The sequence below is a fragment of the Neomonachus schauinslandi genome, chromosome 5 (genome assembly GCF_002201575.2).
Source record: "Neomonachus schauinslandi chromosome 5, ASM220157v2, whole genome shotgun sequence".
Classification (NCBI taxonomy): Eukaryota; Metazoa; Chordata; class Mammalia; order Carnivora; family Phocidae; genus Neomonachus; species Neomonachus schauinslandi.
The window spans coordinates 117690249-117710251 of NC_058407.1; the positions used below are offsets into that span (position 1 = coordinate 117690249).

At 36.6% G+C, this 20003-nt stretch overlaps 1 protein-coding gene across 1 annotated transcript in view; it reads right to left on the reverse strand.

The window, feature by feature from the left end:
* The window catches only part of MLLT10 (MLLT10 histone lysine methyltransferase DOT1L cofactor), a 223585-nt gene that overhangs the window by 142637 nt on the left and 60945 nt on the right, over positions 1 to 20003 (reverse strand). Inside the window, exon 5 of the mRNA XM_044915534.1 lies at positions 2547 to 2656. Within this exon, the coding sequence (XP_044771469.1) occupies positions 2547 to 2656 (110 nt within the window). The remainder of the gene's footprint in view (positions 1 to 2546; positions 2657 to 20003) is intronic.

Here is a 20003-nt window from a genome sequence, read left to right on the forward strand (position 1 = left end):
GAGAGAGAGAGTGAGAGCAGGAACACAAGCAGGGGGAGTGGGAGAGGGAGAAGCAGGCCTCCCACCAAGCAGGGAGCCCAATGCAGGGCTCGATCCCAGGACCCTGGGATCATGACCTGAGCCGAAGGCAGTCGCTTAACAACTGAGCCACCCAGGCACCCCGAGAAAGTCTTTTCTTATAGGAAATGCATACTAAAGCATTCTGGGGGGCACCTGGAGGGGCTCAGATGGTTAAGCGTCTGCCTTCTGCTCAGGTCATGATCTCAGGGTCCTGGGATCAAGCCCCACGTCGGGCTCCCTGCTCAGTGGAGAGTTTATTTCTTCCTCTCCCTTTGCCCCTCCCCCCTCCCGGCTCATGTTCGCGCTCTCTCAAATAAATAAATACAATTTTTTAAATAAATAAATAAAGCATTCTGGGATATCAATATATATTGATAAATAACTCTGAAATGGTTTATAAGAGGAAGAGCTCCTTGTACTATTAATGCAACCTTTATGGAAATTTGAAATTACTTCAAAATTGAAAGGAAAAACAAGGTCTTAAAAATATGAACTTGATGGGCGCCTGGGTGGCTCAGTTGGTTAAGCGACTGCCTTCGGCTCAGGTCATGATCCTGGAGTCCCGGGATTGAGTCCCGCATCGGGCTCCCTGCTCAGCAGGGGGTCTGCTTCTCCCTCTGACCCTCCCCCCTCTCATGCTCTCTCTATCTCAGTCTCTCTCTCAAATAAATAAATAAAATCTTAAAAAAAAAATATGAACTTTATGAACAATAAAGGGACTTAAAAACATGAACTAAAAGTACTAAAAAAAATTTATTAGCGTAGAGAAAAATTTTCTTTGTGTGGCATCAAAAGCAGAAACAATAGAAAACAGCTGTGTAAATTATATAAAAATGTTAAACTTCTCAACTAGAAAAAAATAACCTGCTAAAATACCAACAACAAGAAAAACCATGAAGGCATAATGAAAGTTAAAAAGCAAATGTTAAATTATGGCCAAAGCATACACAGCAAGTATACAAGACAAGAAAAAATCTCTAATGCTCGCTCTCTCTCTCTCTCAAATAAATAAAATCCTTCTTTAATTAAATAAATAAAGAACAACGAAGATTGTTTTAATGGTAATACACAGTACACTTAACAGGATATAAGGTTATGAGCAATTAGAAACTGTATTCCAGGGGCGCCTGGGTGGCTCAGTAGGTATGTGACTGCCCTCGGCTCAGGTCATGATCCCAGGGTCCTGGGATTGAGCCCCACATCGAGCTCCCTGCTCTGCGGGGAGCCTGCTTCTCCCTCTCCCACTCCCCCTGCTTGTGTTCCCTCTCTCGCTGTCTCTCTGTCTCTGCCAAATAAATAAATAAAATCTAAAAAAAAAAGAAACTGTATTCCAGTGGACAATTTCATACAATATATTTACTGAAGGTTCCAAAACATTCACAGCCTTTTACACAGAAATTCTGTTGGTATATATAAACCAAAGCCAAACAAGGCCCTTCAAAGTAAGGGATTCCTTAATTAAATTAGTTTATCAAAACTAGTAACACACTGTATTACATGCTAAGTATCCACTAAAAATAATGGCAAAAATATAACGGATACAAAAAGATGTTCAGGGTTGTTAAGTTTCAAAAACAGACAATAGTATAAGCAATATAATCCTTTTTTTACAAATATATATAAAAATGCACACACAAAAAATCTAAGAGGCTCAGAAAGAGAAGACTTAGGATGATTTCTGTCTTGCATTTTTCTATGTGTTTCCTATATTTTTAAATTTCAAAAGTAAATATTAATAATCTACATTATAAAACATTTAACACAAAAATATTTGAAACCTGAGAACTGGTGATACCTTTTCCCCTCAGATGAAATAAATCAACAGGTACCTTCAATTAAATGGTAACACTGTATTTAAAGACACATTGGATAAAAGAAAAGTCATCTAACATGCAAAAGAGAATGAAGCAATAATATCTATGTACTAATCAATAAAAAGATACAGGGTGAAAAAAAGCAAAGAAAACATTAAGTTTTTAAGAAAAAGCCAACAACAAAAATCCTATCTTGGGGGTAGAAAATAATTTGGGAAAGGAAAAGGAGAAAGTAATACTCTGTAACAGGATTATTTTTAAGAAAGGATGTTTGATATCATAATAAATGTTATACCAAATAATGGTTAAGTCAATTTTAACAGAACCTTTATGTTTGAAAGAACATAAAAGCCAATAATTCTTAAAGGACAAATCTGAGGACTTAAATGTCATTTAAATGTTAAAATACTAAAGATCTAGGTTAGCATAAAAGGTAATATAGTTTTGTTTGTTTTCTACTCCTATGACTTTATAACATATTTTAATAATTGTAGTTTACCATTTAGTAATTATACTTTTTTCAAATCTCTCTGGAATCTGATGGAGGCGTATGATTTAAAATTTTTAATGAAGGCCTATAATAAAACAAAATACAAAAAAAATCCTTTACACTTCCCAGCTTTAGAACAAAAAAATTATATTCAAACATCAATAAGATAATATCCACTGTACCTTATTGTAACGATCATGTGGAACAGATTGTAAAACAATTGGTTCCATTGTAGAAACATTGGCAAATTGTACCTCTGGAATATACAGGGCACAAACCACATGAGCCCAACCTAAAAATAAATAAAAGTAATGTCATTTTCCAGTTTTCAATAAAACTTTTTCAAAGATAAATAAAATCATTAACTTCCTCAAGAGATCCTTTAAAAGCCTATGTTAAGTAAATGGACAACAAAACATGAACAAATTCTCATTACTGACTTAACAGTCAAACCACTACTGATAAAGCACTTAATCATTTCTCCAGCGTGGTAACAGAAATAAAACCCTTTTAAAATTCAAATGCTAGCACTGACACTTCTTATAGGAGTACACTAAATAATTCAAATCAGTATTATTTCTGAAAACCACTTTATTTTTTTTATTATTTTTAAAAGATTTTATTTATTTGACAGAGAAAGAACACAGCAGGGGGAGTGGGAGAGGGAGAAGCAGGCTTCCCACCGAGAAGGGAGCCCGATGCGGGGCTCGATCCCAGGACCCTGGGATCATGACCTGAGCCGAAGGCAGACGCTGAATGACTGAGCCACCCAGGCGCCCCGCCCCTGAAAACCACTTTAAAAATAAGATAAAATAAGGGGCACATGGATGGCTCAATCAGTTGAGCATCTGACTCTTGATTTGGGCTCAGGTCATGATCTCAGGGTCATGGGACTGAGCCCCGCATCAGGCTCCATGCTGGACGTGTATCCTGCTTGGGATTCGCTCTCTCCCTCTCCCTCTGCCGCTATTCCCCCCTCTCAAAACAAAAAAAGTAAAATAAAAATAAAAATTTTAATATTTTAATCTTAAATGTCAATAATAAAATTTTAAATTTTGTTAATGTTGATACTTTAAATACTAGTATTAACATTATTTTACTATTTCAATATTTTACTTAAAATATTTTAACAATTGGTATTAAATATTAATGCTTCTTTTAATTTTTAAACTGTGACCGAAGGTATCAAAAAGCTGTGATAATGAGGAATTCTGAGCCAAAATTGGAAAAGATGAAAGTCCAGGGAGGTGAGTACAGCTTTTGGCCACTTTTGCCACCCATGGGACATTTGCCTATTTCAGAGAAAGCAAGTAAAAAAGGTGAAAGGTGGTCTTGACAAACTCAGCCAAAAGAACAGGGATTTAGGTCCATTCGACAACTGAGGGAGGAGGGGAACTAGTCAGCCCCCAACCCCCCCTTTCACGTGAGACCCTGAAGGACTGCAAGCCAGAACAATAAACTAAAAGTACATGGGCCCTCAAAGAGAATGCAGCAAGGCTTTGATCATCTCAAACTCTCAAACTGGACTCATGTAATACTAAATTACAAGTGCCCACAGGCACCAGAGGAAGCAAATACACATCCTCTCTGAAGGAAAACAATGTAATCTTGACTACAAATAACTTCTACTATTGGTTCATTATCATTTTCAGCAGAATAAAAAGTGCCAAACACATGAGAAATAAGACAACATAAATGAAAACCAGCAGAAACAAGAAAATCAAAAATCTTTATTTTGGAGTTTCAGTCATAGACATTAAAGTTAAGTATCCTTATTATGTTCAAATACATACAACACAAAATTGAAAATTTCTTCAAAGAACTGAAAACTATAATAATAAATCAAAAATCCCGGAAGTAAAAACAAAAATTTGTTAAAAATCTATGGGCAGGGGGCACCTGGGTGGTTCAATTGGTTAGGTGTCTGACTCTTGATTTCAGCTCAGGTCATGATCTCAGGGTCGTGAGATCAAGCCCTGCGTAGGACTCTCTGTGCTGAGCATGGAACCTCCTTAAAGACTCTCTCTTCCTCCCACCCTCCTTCCCCACTTGCACATGAGTGCTCGCGCGTGCGCGCGCACTCTCTCTCTCTCTCTCTCCTTCTTTAAAAAAAAAAAAAAAAAAAATCAATGCGTGGGATTAACAACAGTTTAGCCATAGATGAAAACAGAATTAGAGAGCAACAAAACAGGTCAAAAGAAAATATCCAAAATGTTAGCACATTAGAGTTCTTTTAGGCCAAGGCACAGGGAGAGGAACTGAGGCAAAGCCCAGGACACTCCCAAAGTTCAGAAGATCAGGTGAGACCAAGGTGGCTAAAACTGCCAGGACAAAGTACCAGAAATGAAAGTTCTTCACATAGAGAACAAACACTCACAGAGAGAGATATACAGAGAACACCGCTTGAATATTAAAGGAGAGAACATATGAGTGAAGAAATTACCTGAGGCTGGAAAAAGAACCATCCAAAAGAATTAAAGGAAAGAGTATCTGGCAGACAAAAAGAGCCAGGAACATTGCCGGGTCCCTCTAGCCAGACTGGAAAAACTCAACTCACAGGGCATTGGTTATTTGAATACTCAGAAAGATCTTGCCTCAGTAGTGGGGAATAATTACCCTTAGAGCACTGCTCTAGACCCATCTAATAAATCATAAGAGCAGAACCTGAAAGGATCTATCTATTTCCAAGGAACCTAACTGTATTTCAGAACAAATGTGAAAAAAATGTAAAGGAATGCAAAAATATCCAGATTTATATCAGCAAAAATACTGGAGTAGGCAGCTCCAAAAGCACATTCCACCAAGGAAATATCAAAAAATCAAGCAGGAACTGTCAGAACCAATTTTGTTATGACTCTGGAAAAGAGAGTAAAAGGTTTACAGCAACCAAACACTAAATTAAGAAAAAGGCAACTTAAAAATGGTAGGAAAGCTTTGGACATTTCTATTTTCCCTTAACCCATGCCCACCCTAGGTTCAGCAGAAGTCTTAAAGACAGCACTCATTGAGTTTCCAATGTAGAACCCTGGTTCTCCATTCCATAGGTTCAGAGAGTTAAGTACAGACACAGAAGATGTAAGATCCACAGTAAACTACTGTATAAACAAAAATAATAAGAATTCATTGTACGATTTATAACAAAGATAAATGCATGACAATAACTGCATATAGGCCAAAAAAAGAGAAATGGAATTATATTATTGTGAGGACCCTGTACTATATGAGAAGTAGTATAATAATATCATTTGATGGTAATACTGAGAAAAAGATGTAAACTTTAAGCCCTAAGACAATGACTAACACAACACAACAAAATTTATGGCTAATAACACAAGAAAATAGACAAGATGGAATCATAAACATCTCAAAAGAAGGCAGAAAAAGAAAAAAAGAGAACAAAAAACAAATGGAGCAAATACAAAACAAGTATCAGGGCACCTGGCTGGCTCAGTCAGTACAGCATGTGACTCTTGATCTTGGGGTTGTGCGTTCGAGCCCCACATCGGGTGTAGAGATTACTTAAAAAAATAAAATCTTCTAAAAAAAATAAAAATAAAAATAAAGAACAAGTATCAAGATGACAGATTTAAATCTAACCATATCATGGGGCGCCTGGGTGGCTCAGTCGTTAAGTGGCTGCCTTCAGCTCAGGTCATGATCCCAGAGTCCTGGGATCGCGTCCCACATCGGGCTCCCTGCTCAGCAGGAAGCCTGCTTCTCCCTCTCCCACTCCCCCTGCTTGTGTTCCTGCTCTCGCTGTCTCTGTGTCTGTCAAATAAATAAATAAAATCTTTTAAAAATAAATAAATAAATAAATCTAACCATATCATTAATCACACTAAATGTAAATTAACTAACCACCCCAATTAAAAGACACAAATTGCTGGAGTGAAGATAAACAAATGGCCAATAAGCACATGAAAAGATGCTCAACATCACTAGTCATTACAGAAATGAAACTCAAAAATAAAATGAAATATCACTTCATATTCACTAGGATGGCTAAAACCAAAAAGACAAACATTATCAAGTATTGATATAGATGGGATATAGAAAAATAGGACACCTAATGCACTACAAGCTGAAACATAAAACGGTACCTCCACTTTGGAAAACAGACTGGCAATTTCTCAAAAGAATAAGAGAGTTAACACATGACCCAGGAATTACACTCCTAAGAATAATCCAAAGAACTAAAACATATTTCCACACACACACAAAAAAATGTAAACAAATGTTCATAGCAGTACCATTTGTTCATACCAGTATTATTCAAAATGGCCAAATGAAAACAACCCAAATATCCATCAACTGTTGAATGGTTAAGGAAAACATGGTGTATCGATACACTGGAATATCATTTGGCAATTAAAACAAATGAATTACTTAGACATGTTGCAACATGGACAAATCTGGAAAATAGTACACTAAGTTAAAGAACCCAGTCACAAAAGACCACATATTGTATGATTCTAGTTATATGGAATGTCCAGGATAGGACAAATGGACATAGGTTAATAGTTGCCAGGGTAGAAGTGTTCGAGGGAAGTAGGAAGTGAATACTAATAATGGTGACAGTACGTCTTTTTAGCTTGATGAAAATGTTCTAAAATTGACTGTGATGATGGTTGCACAAGTCTTTGAATATTTTTAAAAACACTAAATTGTATACTTTAAATCGATCAATTGTATGATATGTAAATAAAGCTGTTCTATAAAAATTAACAATAAGAAAAATAACTCAATTTTTTTAATGGGAAAAAGATTTTTGAACACAGACATCACCAAAGAAAATATAAGAACTGCAAATAACCACATGAAAAAGATCTCAAATTTACTACTCATTAACAAAATGAAAATTAAAAGCAGACAGATACCACTCCGCACCTATCAGAATGGCAAAAACTAAAAAGAGTGACCATACCAAGTGCTGAAGAGGATGTAGAGCAACTGAAACTCTCATATGCTGCTGATGGGAATGTAAAATGTTATAACCGCTTTAAAAAACAGTTTGTCAGCTCCTTAAAGAATTAAACATGCACTTATCATTATAAACTAGCCGTTTCACGCCTAAATATTTATCCAAGACCAAAAAAGACTATGATTATAGAAAATATGTACTTAAATGTTAACAGCAGCTTACTCTGCAACACCTAAAAATATAAACAGTCTATCTACAGGTAAATAGATAAACTACTATATCCATACAAAGGAAAAACAGTGAACAAAAAAAAAGGAATAAACTATTGATGCATGTAACAACAAAAATAATCTCAAACTATTTATACTCGTGGAAATAAGACAAAAATAGTGTCTGTATATACTATATACATATTTGAGTGTCTAGACACACATACATACATACACATATATATTCCACTTAAATAAAACACTAGAAAATTACAAATTAATCTATAGTAATGGAAAGCAGATGAATGGTTACTGGGACAAGGCTGGCGAGAGGAGGGCTGGTATAGATAGAGTACAAAAGAGTAAAAAGAAAGTTTTAAGAGTGATGGATATGTTCACCACCTTAATCATGTTGATGATTTCATGGGTACATACATTAGTCAGAATGTAATAAGTTGTTCACTTTAAATATATACAGTATACTGAACGTCAATCACATCTGAATAAAGTTGTTTTAAGTATTTTTTTAAAGAACAAAAATTTTTAAAAGAGATCTCAATCCAAATGTCAATTTATATTAAATGTTAGTCATTTATACACAACAATTAAGGCAGAGATTGAGAGGGATAGAGTCAATTAAAAAAAAAAGACCATGCTACCATATGCTGCCTACAAGAGACACACTTTTAATAAACACTGATAAATTTAAAGCAAATAAAGCAAATGGATGGAAAATTATATATGAAGCTAACAGTAAGAATATCAAGGCTGAAGTGACTATTTTGATGTCACATAACACTATGAAACAAATACTCCATAGCTAAAAAGGGACATTTCCTAATGATAAAGGAATAATTCAGTAGAAGATCAACAATGAGAAAAGTGTCTACACCTAATAATGACACCTTGAAATACATAAAGCAACACCTGGCACTAATAAAGGAAGAAACAGACATCATAACAGATACTTAACACACCATACTCAGTAACTAACAGATGAAGTACATCCCTCCCAAAAATCAGTAAAGACATAAAAGAGGTTGGAGTGCCTGGATGGCTCAATCGGTTAAGCGTCTGACTCTTGATTTTGGCTCAGATGTTGATCTGTAGATGGTGAAATCAAGCCCCATGTTGGGCTCCACGCTCACTGGGGAGTCTGCTTCATATCCTCCCTTTCCCTCTGCCCCTCACCCCGCTCTAAAATCAATAATCTTAAAAAGATATATAAAAGAGCTCAAAAGTATCAGAGACCTTGATCTGACATTTTTTTTTAAGATTTATTTATTTATTTGACGAGAGAGAGAGAGAGAGAGAGAGAGAGAGCGCACACCAGCAGGGGGAGAAGAGGGAGAAGCAGGCTCCCCACTGAGCGCAGAGCCCGATGCATGTCTTAATCCCAGGACCCTGAGATCATGACCTGAGCCGAAGGCAGTCGCTTAACCAACTGAGCCAACCAGGCGCCCCGATCTAACTGACATTTATAGAATACTATATTCAACAGCAGAATACACATTCTTTTTCAAAGGCATATGGTACAGTCAACACAAACCGTATGCTAAGCCCTAAAATAAGTCTCAGTGAATTCTAAAGGACTAAAATCCTCTAAAACCACAACGAAATTAAATTAGCAACCAATAATCATTAAATATCTAAGAAAACCCCTAATAAATGGAAAACAATATAATTCTAAATAATTTAAGAGTCAAAAAGAAAATCACAAGGGAAATTGGAAAACATTTTGAACTGAATGGCAACAAATACACAACATACCAAATTTTGTGACAAGTTGCAAAAGCAGGGCGAGCAGGGAAACTTACATCTTTATATACTTTTATTAGAAAAGAAGATCTAGGGCCGCCTGGGTGGCTCAGTCGTTAAGCGTCTGCCTTCAGCTCAGGTCATGATCCCAGGGTCCTGGGATCGAGCCCCGCATCGGGCTCTCTGCTCAGCGGGGAGCCTGCTTCTCCCTCTCCCCCTCTGCCTGCTTGCGTTCCCTCTCTTATTGTCTCTCTCTGTCAAATAAATAAATAAAATCTTTAAAAAAAAACAAAAAAAAAAGAAAAGAAGATCTAAATTCAAAGACCCAGGTTGCTACCGTGACAAGTTAAAAAAGAAGAGCAAAATATACACAAAGTAATTAAAAGGAAGAAAATAGTAAAGATAAAAGGAGAAATCTATAAAATAGAAAAAAGGCAGACAACTTTAAAAATTAATGAAGCCAAATGTTGTTTTCTTAAAAGGGTAAACAAAACTGACAAGTTCTATATGTACTGGTCAAGGAAAAAACAAAAAACTGAGACTACAAATCACCAGTATCAACAATAAAAATGAGGTTATCACTACCCACACTATTGATCCAACAAACATTAACAGGATAATAATACTACAAACAACAGTACTCCAACAAATTCAACAAGTTACACGAAGTAGTCAACTTTCTTGACACAAGAACAACATAGGAGCATCTCTATACCTACTTTTCAAAAATAAATTTACCAAACAAATTCCCAGAAAGGTTTCACTCTAACATCAGGAGGTTTCACTGATAAATACTATCAAACATTCAAATAAAAAATAACACCTTGTACATAAATTTAATCATTTAAAAAAACATCATAGGGGCGCCTGGGTGGCTCAGTCGTTAAGTGTCTGCCTTCAGCTCAGGTCATGATCTCAGGGCCCTGGGATCGAGCCCCACATCGGGCTCCCTGCTCGGTGGGAAACCTGCTTCTCCCTCTCCCACTCCCCCTGCTTGTGTTCCCTCTCTCGCTGTGTCTCTGTCAAATAAATAAAATATTTTTAAAAATAAATAAATAAATTACACAAGAAATCTGACAAAACCATTACAATTTTTAAAGAAATGGAGAATTAAAGTACATGACAATGTCTGTCAGGAGTTGGAAAAATTAATTTAGTTCCCTAAGAGTTTCACAGGGTTCAGAAAAAAAGTAAAAGCATATATTAATATTAAATTTTATCAACCTAACAGAGGGGATAGAATAGAATGATAAAAAGTAATCCAAGAGAAACCTCTACACATCTATTAAAATGACCAAAATCCAGACCACTGACAACAAATGCTAGGAAGGATGAGAAGGAACAGGAACTCTCATTCATTGCTACTGGGAATGCAAATGGTATATCCTCTTTGGAAAACATTTTGGCGGTTTCTTATAAAAACTAAACATACTCTTACCAGATGATCAAGAGTGTGTTCCTTATTATTTACCTACCCAAAGGAGCTAAAAACATATCCACACAAAAACCTGCACATGCATGTTTATAGCAGCTTTATTCATGACTACCAAAACTCAAAAGCAACCAAGATGTCCTCCTATAGGTGAATAGATAAATAAAGTGTGGTACAGTACATCCAGACAAACCAGAAATCAGCACTAACAATCAATGAGCTGTCAACCTATAAAAAGACATAGAGGAAAATTAAAAGTTTATTTCTAAGTGAAAGAAATTAACCTGAAAAAGCTATATACTGTATGATTACAGCTACATATAGGGCATTCTGGAAAATGCAAAACTGAAAAAAAAAGATCAATGGTTGCCAGGGATTAGCAGGAAGGGAGGGATGAACAGGCAGAGCAAAGAGGATTTTTAGGGCAGTGAAGATGATGCCCTAAACTGTATGATATTATAATTACAATACTCTGTGTGATATTTAAAATCTGTCCAAACATACAAAATGTACAACACCAAGAGAGAACCCTAAAGCAATTAAGAGACTTCAGATGTTATGATGTATCATTATAGGTTCATAGGTAACAAATGTTCCAATCTGGTAAAGATGTTGATAATGAGGAGACTACACATGTGCAGGAACAAAGGGTATACAGACACCTAACTTCTGTTCAGTACTGCTGGGAACCTAAAACTACTCTAAAAAATAAAGTCTACTGGGGCGCCTGGGTGGCTCAGTCGTTAAGCGGCTGCCTTCGGCTCAGGTTATGATCCCATGATCCTGGGATCGAGCCCTGCATCGGGCTCCCTGCTCGGCGGAGAGCCTGCTTCTCCCTCTCCCTTTGTCTGCTGCTCTGCCTACTTGTGCGCTCTCTATCTCTCTGTTAAATAAATAAATAAAAATCTTTAAAAAATAAAAAATAAAAAATAAATAAAGTCTATTATTTAAAAAGTAATCCAGAAGAAGGTAAGAATAAAGAAAAAAATAACATAAAAGTAAAAAGACTGGCGCCTGGATGGCTCAGTCAGTTAAGCATCTGCCTTTAGCTCAGGTCATGATCTCAGGGTCCTGAGATCCAGCCCCACATCGGCTCCCTGCTCGGCAGGGAGTCTGCTTCTCCCTCTACCTCTGCCCCAACTCGTGCTCTCTCGCTCTCTCTCAAAAAAATAAATAAAATCTTAAAAATAAAAAAAGAAGCAAAAAGACAAATAGAAAACATTTAGTAAGACAGAAGTTTTAAATCCAAATCCAAATATACACAGATGCACAGAAATGCAGACAAGCACACATCTATATACATACATTAAATGTAAATGGAGTAGGGGCACCTGGGTGGCTCAGTTGCTTAAGCGACTGCCTTCGGCTCAGGTCATAATCCTGGAGTCCCGGGATCGAGTCCCACATCGGGCTCCCTGCTCAGCAGGGAGTCTGCTTCTCCCTCTGATCCTCCCCCCTCTCATGTGCGCGCTCTCTCTCTAATAAATAAATAAATAAAATCTTTTTAAAAATGTAAATAGAGTAAAATTTACTTCAATTAAAGACAAAAACTGTTGGACTGGTAAAGAGGCAACTATTTGCTGGTTAACAAGAGACGAGAATTCACAAAAATTATAAAAGAAGATACACCATTTGAAAACAAAAACTAGTAGAAACCTAATGCAGTTATGTTAATATCAGTTGAAATATACTTTGAAGCAAAAAAAAAAAACAGTACCAAAGAAAGAGTGGTACTCTACAATGATAAATTCAATTCATAAAGAAAATATACAGTAATTCTAAATGTGCATGCACCAAATAACATCATCAAAATATAAGGCAAAAACTGAGACTACATAATGACAATGTGAAACATTAACATATCTTCTCCAGTAAATGACAGAATAAGCATTCAACATATCTGCAAGGATACAGATGATCGTACCAACCCAAATATCAAATACAACCTTATGGATATATATAAAACACTACAATACTCCAAGACCACAGAACTTTTTTAAAGCACATATAGAACTACTTTGAAAACTGACCATATCCTAGCCATAAACCAAGTCTCATTTAAGATCCCATAGGACTGAAATCAAAGACTATGTATTCTGACCAGACTAAACTCAGAACTGATAATAAAAAAAAGATATCCTCAGGACGCCTGGGTGGCTCAGTCATTAAGCGTCTGCCTTCGGCTCAGGTCATGATCCCAGGGTCCTGGGATCGAGTCCCGCATCGGGCTCCCTGCTCCTTGGGAGCCTGCTTCTCCCTCTGCCTCTCTCTGTCTCTCATGAATAAATAAATAAAATCTTTAAAAAAAAAAAAAAGATATCTTCATGTATTTGGAAACAAACCTCTTTATTATCAATGGGTCGAAGTGATAATTAGAAAGAAGTTTAATTATGATGAAAATTATATCTAAGTTATAGGGCAGGTTAAATTTCTCCCCACAAATACATAATTTGAGAAGTATACACTGGAAAGCCTGTAAATTAATGAGCTAAATAAATTTCCATCTTAAAATTTTAGATGAGAGCCAAATAAACCTCCCAAAAAAAAGTACAAGGAAATAAAAATGTATTTGGAAATATGTATCTTCTGTTTGGGGGGGGTTGATAGTCTCCCTTCTAAATGAGTGTGCACTGATCTCATTGTGGTTTTGATTTGCATTTCTATACTGATTAGTGATGTTGAGCATCTTTTCATGTGCCTGTTGGTCATGTGCATATCATCTTTGGAGCAATGTTTATTCATGCTCTTTGCCCATTTTTAAATCGGGTTATTTGATATTTTTGTTGTTGAGTACTAAGAGTTCTTTATATATTATCTCCTATTCCATTGCCTTTTCAATCTGTTGATTGGGTTCTCTGATGCACAGAAGTTTGTAAGCTTGTGTGGTCCCACTTGTCTATTTTTTTCTCTATTTTTATCTTTTTTTTTCTTTTTTGGCTATGTATTTGGTGTCATATCCAATAAATCATTTCCAAGCCCAAAGTCGTGAAGCTTTTCCCATATGTTTTCTTCTAGAAATTGCATAATTTTGAGTCTTAAGTACCTACATCTTTGATCTGAGTTAATATTTGTATGTGGTGTAAGATAAGGGTCCAAGTTCACTCTCTGGCATGTGAATATCCCATTGTGCCAACACTATTTTTTGAAGAGACTGTCCTTTCCTCATTGAGTTGTCTTGACACTCTTCTCAAGGATCATCTGACCAACATACAGAAGAGTTTATTTCTGGGCTCTCTATTCTATGCCATTGGTCTATTTGTCATTACGCCAGTTCCACACTGTCTTGATTACTATGGCTGTGTAATATGTTTGAAATCCAGAAGTATGAGTCCTCCAACTTTGTTCTTCATTTTCAAAATTGTTTTGGCTATCCGGGGACCCTTGAGATTCCCTATGAATTTTAAGATGAATTTTTGCATTTGCACAAAAAATGTCAGGATTTTGATAGGGATTATGTTCACTATCAATCACTTTAAGTACTACAGACACAGAACTGCTTTCCATTTAATTACACCTTCTTTCATTTGCTTCAGCAGTGTTTCATAGTTTTCAGTGTACAAGTCTTTTCCTCCTTGATTAGATTTATTCCTAAGTGTTTTGTTATTTTTTACACTTTTATAAAAGGAATTAATTATCTTCTTAATTTCCTTTTCAAACTATTCATTGTCACTGTATAAAAACAACTAATATCGGGGGTGCCTGGTTGGCTCATTCAGTGAAATGTGCAACTCTTGATCTCAGGGCTGTGGGTTCAAGCCCCACACTGGGTGTAGAGATTAGTTAAAAATAAAATCTTACAAAAATAATTCAAAATAAATTAATAAATACAACTAATTTTTACATGTTGATTTTGTATTCTGCAACTTTGCTGAGTTTTTTAGTGCTAACAGTTTTTCTGTGGAATCTTTAAGGTTTTCGACAAGTAAGATCATATCATCTGCAAACAAAGATAATTTTACCTCTTCCTTTTCAAACTGGGTGTTTTCGATTTCCTTTTCTTCCCTAAGTACTCTGGCTAAGACTCCAATAATATGTTGAACAGTCATGAAGAAAGCAGGCATTCTTGCCTTATTCCCTGTCTTAGAGGAAAAGTTTTGTCTTTAATGACTGAGTATATTAGCTATGGGTTTTTCATATATGGCCTCAGTATATATGCTGAGGTAGTTTCCATCTATCCAAGTCTGAGGAGTTCATTTATCATGAAAGGGTGTTGAATCTTGCCAACTGTTTTTTCTGCATCAATGGAAAGGCAATGATCACATGGGTTTTGTCCTTCATTCTGTTAATATGGTGTATTACACATTGATTGACTTTCATATGCTGAACTATTCTTGCATTCCGGGAATAAATAAATCGTATATGATCCTTTTAATGTCCTGTTGAATTCAGTTTGCTAGTATTTTGTTGAGGACTTTTACATCCATATTTACCAGGGATACTGGTCTGTAGTTTTCTTTTTTGCTTATAAAGTCTTTGTCTGGTTTTTGTTCTCAGAATAATGCTGACCTCATAAAATGAGCTTCAATGACCTCTTCAATTTTTTGGAAGAGTTTCCAGAGAATCAATTCTCTGGTGAAGCCATCTGGTTCTGGACTTTTCTTTGTTGGGTTTTTAAATACTGATTCAATCTCCTTACTAGTTGTTGGTCTGTTCAGATTTTTATTTCCTTATGACTCAATCTTGGTAGGCTGTGTGTTTCTAGGACTTTATCCACTCTTCTAGGTTATTCAATTGCTATCAAACTATTAAATTCTCTAATAATCCTTTTTATTCTGTGTTATCAGCTGTAAGGTCCCCCTTTTCCATTTCTAATTTTAATCATTTGTATACTCTTTCTTTTTTCTTAATTTAGCTAACAGTGTGGGATCTAAAAAAAATAAAACAAATGAATAAACAAACAAAAAAGCAGAATCAGATCTATAAATACAGAGAACTAATGGCTACCAGAGGGAAAGGGGGTGGGGGAATGGGCAAAATGGGTAAAAGGAAGTAGGAGATACAGGCTTCCAGTTATGGAATGAATAAGTCACAAGAATAAAGGGTACAGCATAGGGAATATGGTTAGTTATATGGTGACAGATGGTAGCTAACACTTGCGGTGAGCACAGCAGAACTTACACAGAAGTTGAATCATTATGCTGTACACACAACCTAATTTAACATTGTATGTCAACTATACTCAAATAATAAAATAAATGGCACCTGTGCCATAAAAAAAAAAAATCTAGCTAACAGTCAATTTTGTTTCTTTTTTCAAAAAACCAACCTTTAATTTCACTGACTTTTTATTCTCTATTCTGTTTATCTGTCTTCTAATCTTTATTTCCTTCCTTCAGTTTGCTTTGTGTTTCTTTTTTATCTAGTTTTTTGAGGAGTTAAATTAAGTTGTTAATTTGAGATCTTTATGTCATATCCAAGAAAAGGACAGAGGGGCATAAGGTACAAAAAGGGAACAAATGTTATAAGATTAATTATGGAGGGGAGCCTGGGTGGCGCAGTAAGTTGGGAATCCAACTCTTCATTTTGGCTCGGGTCGTGACCTCAAGGTCCTGAGATTGAGCCCCGAATCAGGCTCCGCACTCAGCACGGAGTCTGCTTCAGATTCTCTCTCCCTCTCCCTCTGCCCCACCCCCGCACTCACTCTCCCTCAAATAAATAAATAAATCTTAAAAAAAAAAGATTAATTGTGGAGGGGTTGGCAGGGATAGGAGGTTCACTTAGTTCTGTACACAATTTGGAGAGGTAAATCTGCCTTTAACTGAAATGGGCAGGGTAACAAAATGGAATGAGAAAGTGGAGTTCAGATATCCATGTTGGGTTTTTTGTTTCTACCGTGTCTTAACTGAAACATAGTTGATGCATAATGCTACATTAGTTTTAGGTGTACAACATAGTGATTCCACAACTCTATACCAAATGTCCCTGTTACGTTTATGTACCTATCACACAGCAGATGATGTGGCAAGCAACTACGTATTTATGAAATCCAGAGTTCAAGAGAAAAGAAGGTTGGAGATATAAGTTTGGGTGCTATCAAAGTATACACATAGATGTTATTCAAAGCCATAATACTCAGTAAGTTCATCCTGGAAGTAAGTGTAGAAGGCCTATACCCTGAAGCACTCTAATATTTAGAGGTCAATGTCTGCAAGACGAGAGTCCGGAAAAATACAAGGGGCAATCAATAAGGTCAAAGGAAAAGAAGAGTGCTGTCCCAGCAACAAAATGAAGTAAATGCTCAAGAAAGAATGATTGAAATTGTCAAATGTTGCTGACGATCAACTAACATGAGACTTGAGAACTGGTTCAGCCACAGGGAGATCACTGACTACTTTACCAAGAACAGGCCTTGGTGGCATGGTGGGGAAAAGCCTTACTGGAGTAAACTCAAGAATGAAAGAGATGTGGGGCACCTGTGTGGCTCAGTTGGTTAAGCGACTGCCTTCGGCTCAGGTCATGATCCTGGAGTCCCTAGATCGAGTCCCACATCGGGCTCCCTGCTCAGCAGGGAGTCTGCTTCTCCCTCTGACCCTCCCCCCTCTCATGTGCTTTCTCTCTCTCATTCTCTCTCTCTCAAATAATAAAATCTTAAAAAAAAGAATGAAAGATGAAAAAATAAGTGGAAGAAATAAAACTGTCATTTACACACATTATCATTGTCTGTACAGAAAATACAGAATGCCAATTTCAACAATTTGCATAGAATACAACTAGTTCAGGGCACCTGGGTGGCTCAGTCAGTTAAGCGTCTGCCTTGAGCTCAGGTCATAACCCCAGGGGCCTGGGATAGTGTCCCCTGTCAAACTCCCCACTGAGCTCCGTCCCTCCCCTTGCTCATGCTCTCTCTCTCTCTCAAATAAATGAATAAAATCTTTAAAAAAAAAAAAAAAAAAGAATACAACTAGTTCTTCTAGGTTTTTCTTTTCATTTTATTTTTAACTCTAATATACAGCTTACTATGCATAGGCCTTGTTCTACACACTTCACATATCTTATTAAACTCTCAAAACCCAACAGAGTATATAATATTAAACACATTTTATGGACTTGGGAGAAAACTGTACCATAAAGAAATGAATACAATTCTAAAATTTATATGTAAGAATGATGTTCCAAGACTATTCAAGTTCCATCTGAAGAATAACAAAGGGGCTCTTACCCTCCCAGACTTGAGAGCTTATTATAAAGTTGACTTTCATCACAACAGCCACAGTGAGCATGTTAAAAAACTTGCTTTAATCAAGTCATCTCTCAGTTCAAATCACCCCAATGGTTTAGCAACTTATCCTATGTAACACCAAGTTACTACAGTGATCTTGCAAACCCTACAGGACCTATGTCCACCCCATCCTCCAATTCATTAATCTCAGGTCTCTTCAAATGTCATTTCTTCAGTGGAGTCTTCCCCAATCACTTTACTTAAAATTTCAAAAGCACATTTCAGATTTCGCTCTGCATCCTCTTCTTCATTTTTCTCCATAATACATGGCATACTGTACATTTTATTTACCTATTTCATTTATTATCCAACTTCCCTCTCCAAATGTAAGTAAACCTGAAAGGGCATGGATTTTTGGTCTGCTTTGTTCACTGCTATCTAGAACACTGCCTGCAGCACATAGGAGGCGACACAATAAATATACTGTTGAAAGAATGTCAATTTTCCATAAGCTAATCTATAAATTTAAGAAAAGCATCATCAAAATACCAAAGGGATTTTTAAAAATTAAATAGCCTGATAATATCATCGGTGATGTCTTGTGGATTTTTTGTACTCCCGGATATGACAAGATGAGCAGTAGACTTAACCTCTATGGTACTTTTTCCCAAAAGCCATCAACCCAAGCTAATTATGAGAAAATACCAGGAAAAACCAGATTGGCGGTGGGGGGATACTGAACATGTACCTGGCCAGTATTCCTCAAGACTGCTAAGGCAATGAAAAACAAGAAAAGACTGAGAAATTCTTACAAACAGAGGAGACATAGAGACATGGCAATTAAATGCAAAAGAACATTAAGGGGGGAAAAAAATGGTAAAATTAAAAAAAAAAAAAAAGACAACCAACCATCTGGTAGGAAAAACTCCAGCAATTCATACTACAAAAGACTAATTTCCATAATACACCAACAGCTCCTACACAACAATCCAAAAATGTACCTTGAGGAATTTACCAAGAGAAAACGGAGGTAAGAATATGAAGGAATACTTCACATAAAGGAAATACAAATTAGCTTTTAAGCATATGAAAAGTTGATAAACTTCTCTCACAATAACAGAAATACAAATTAAGCTATATTGACATAATTTTTATCTACCAGATGGACAAATATAAAAAGATCCTTAATAATGATGGATGGAAAAGGTTAAGAGCTGGACTCAGAATCCCTCCTTCGGGAGGAAAACACGGTAGTTTAACTTCTTGTTAACACCAACTCTGAAGACAGATGACAGTATTGTAGGGTGTGCCATGTACTAATAACTTATCTGAGCGTGCTCTTTACCTTAGCCTGTTGTTAGCCTGTTGTACTTGGTTGTCAGGAGTATGTATGACTTACATAATTTATGGTCCACAGCTACATTAAAATAGAATAGCCAGCCAAATACAGAGTCTATATGACTAGTAGGCTTTTTTTTTTTTTAAAGATTTTATTTATTTATTTGACAGAGAGAGACACAGTGAGAGAGGGAACACAAGCAGGGGGAGTGGGAGAGGGAGAAGCAGGCTTCCCGCTGAGCAGAGAGCCCAATGCGGGGCTCAATCCCAGGACCCCAGGATCATGACCCGAGCCGAACGCAGATGCTTAAGTAAACTGAGCCCCCCAGGCGCCCCAACTAGTAGGCATTTTTAAGCTGAGGGTAACCAAATCTGGTGGCTTCCCCATGCTAATGTGACCTGCATTCACATTAGCTTCTTGTCAACCTTAAAACCAAAACAATGACGACATTAAGACTTGCATCAGAGTTTGGAAGTCTCTGTATTACTGCAACTGTATATACTTTTCCTTTATTAAGTATATTTGGTGTTGGATAAGCCAATTATGAGGTGAGTTTGATGAATACTACAAAATTGAAACCCACGCAGATGGTTGTATAACTGCTGAGGTAAGTATGATAAGAACAGGTTCGGGCGCCTGGGTGGCTCAGTCGGTTGAGCGACTGCCTTCGGCTCAGGTCATGATCCCAGGGTCCTGGGATCGAGTCCCACATCGGGCTCCCTGCTCTGCGGGGAGCCTGCTTCTCCCTCTCCCACTCCCCCTGCTTGTGTTCCCTCTCTCGCTGTGTCTCTGTCAAATAAATAAATAAAATCTTTAAAAAA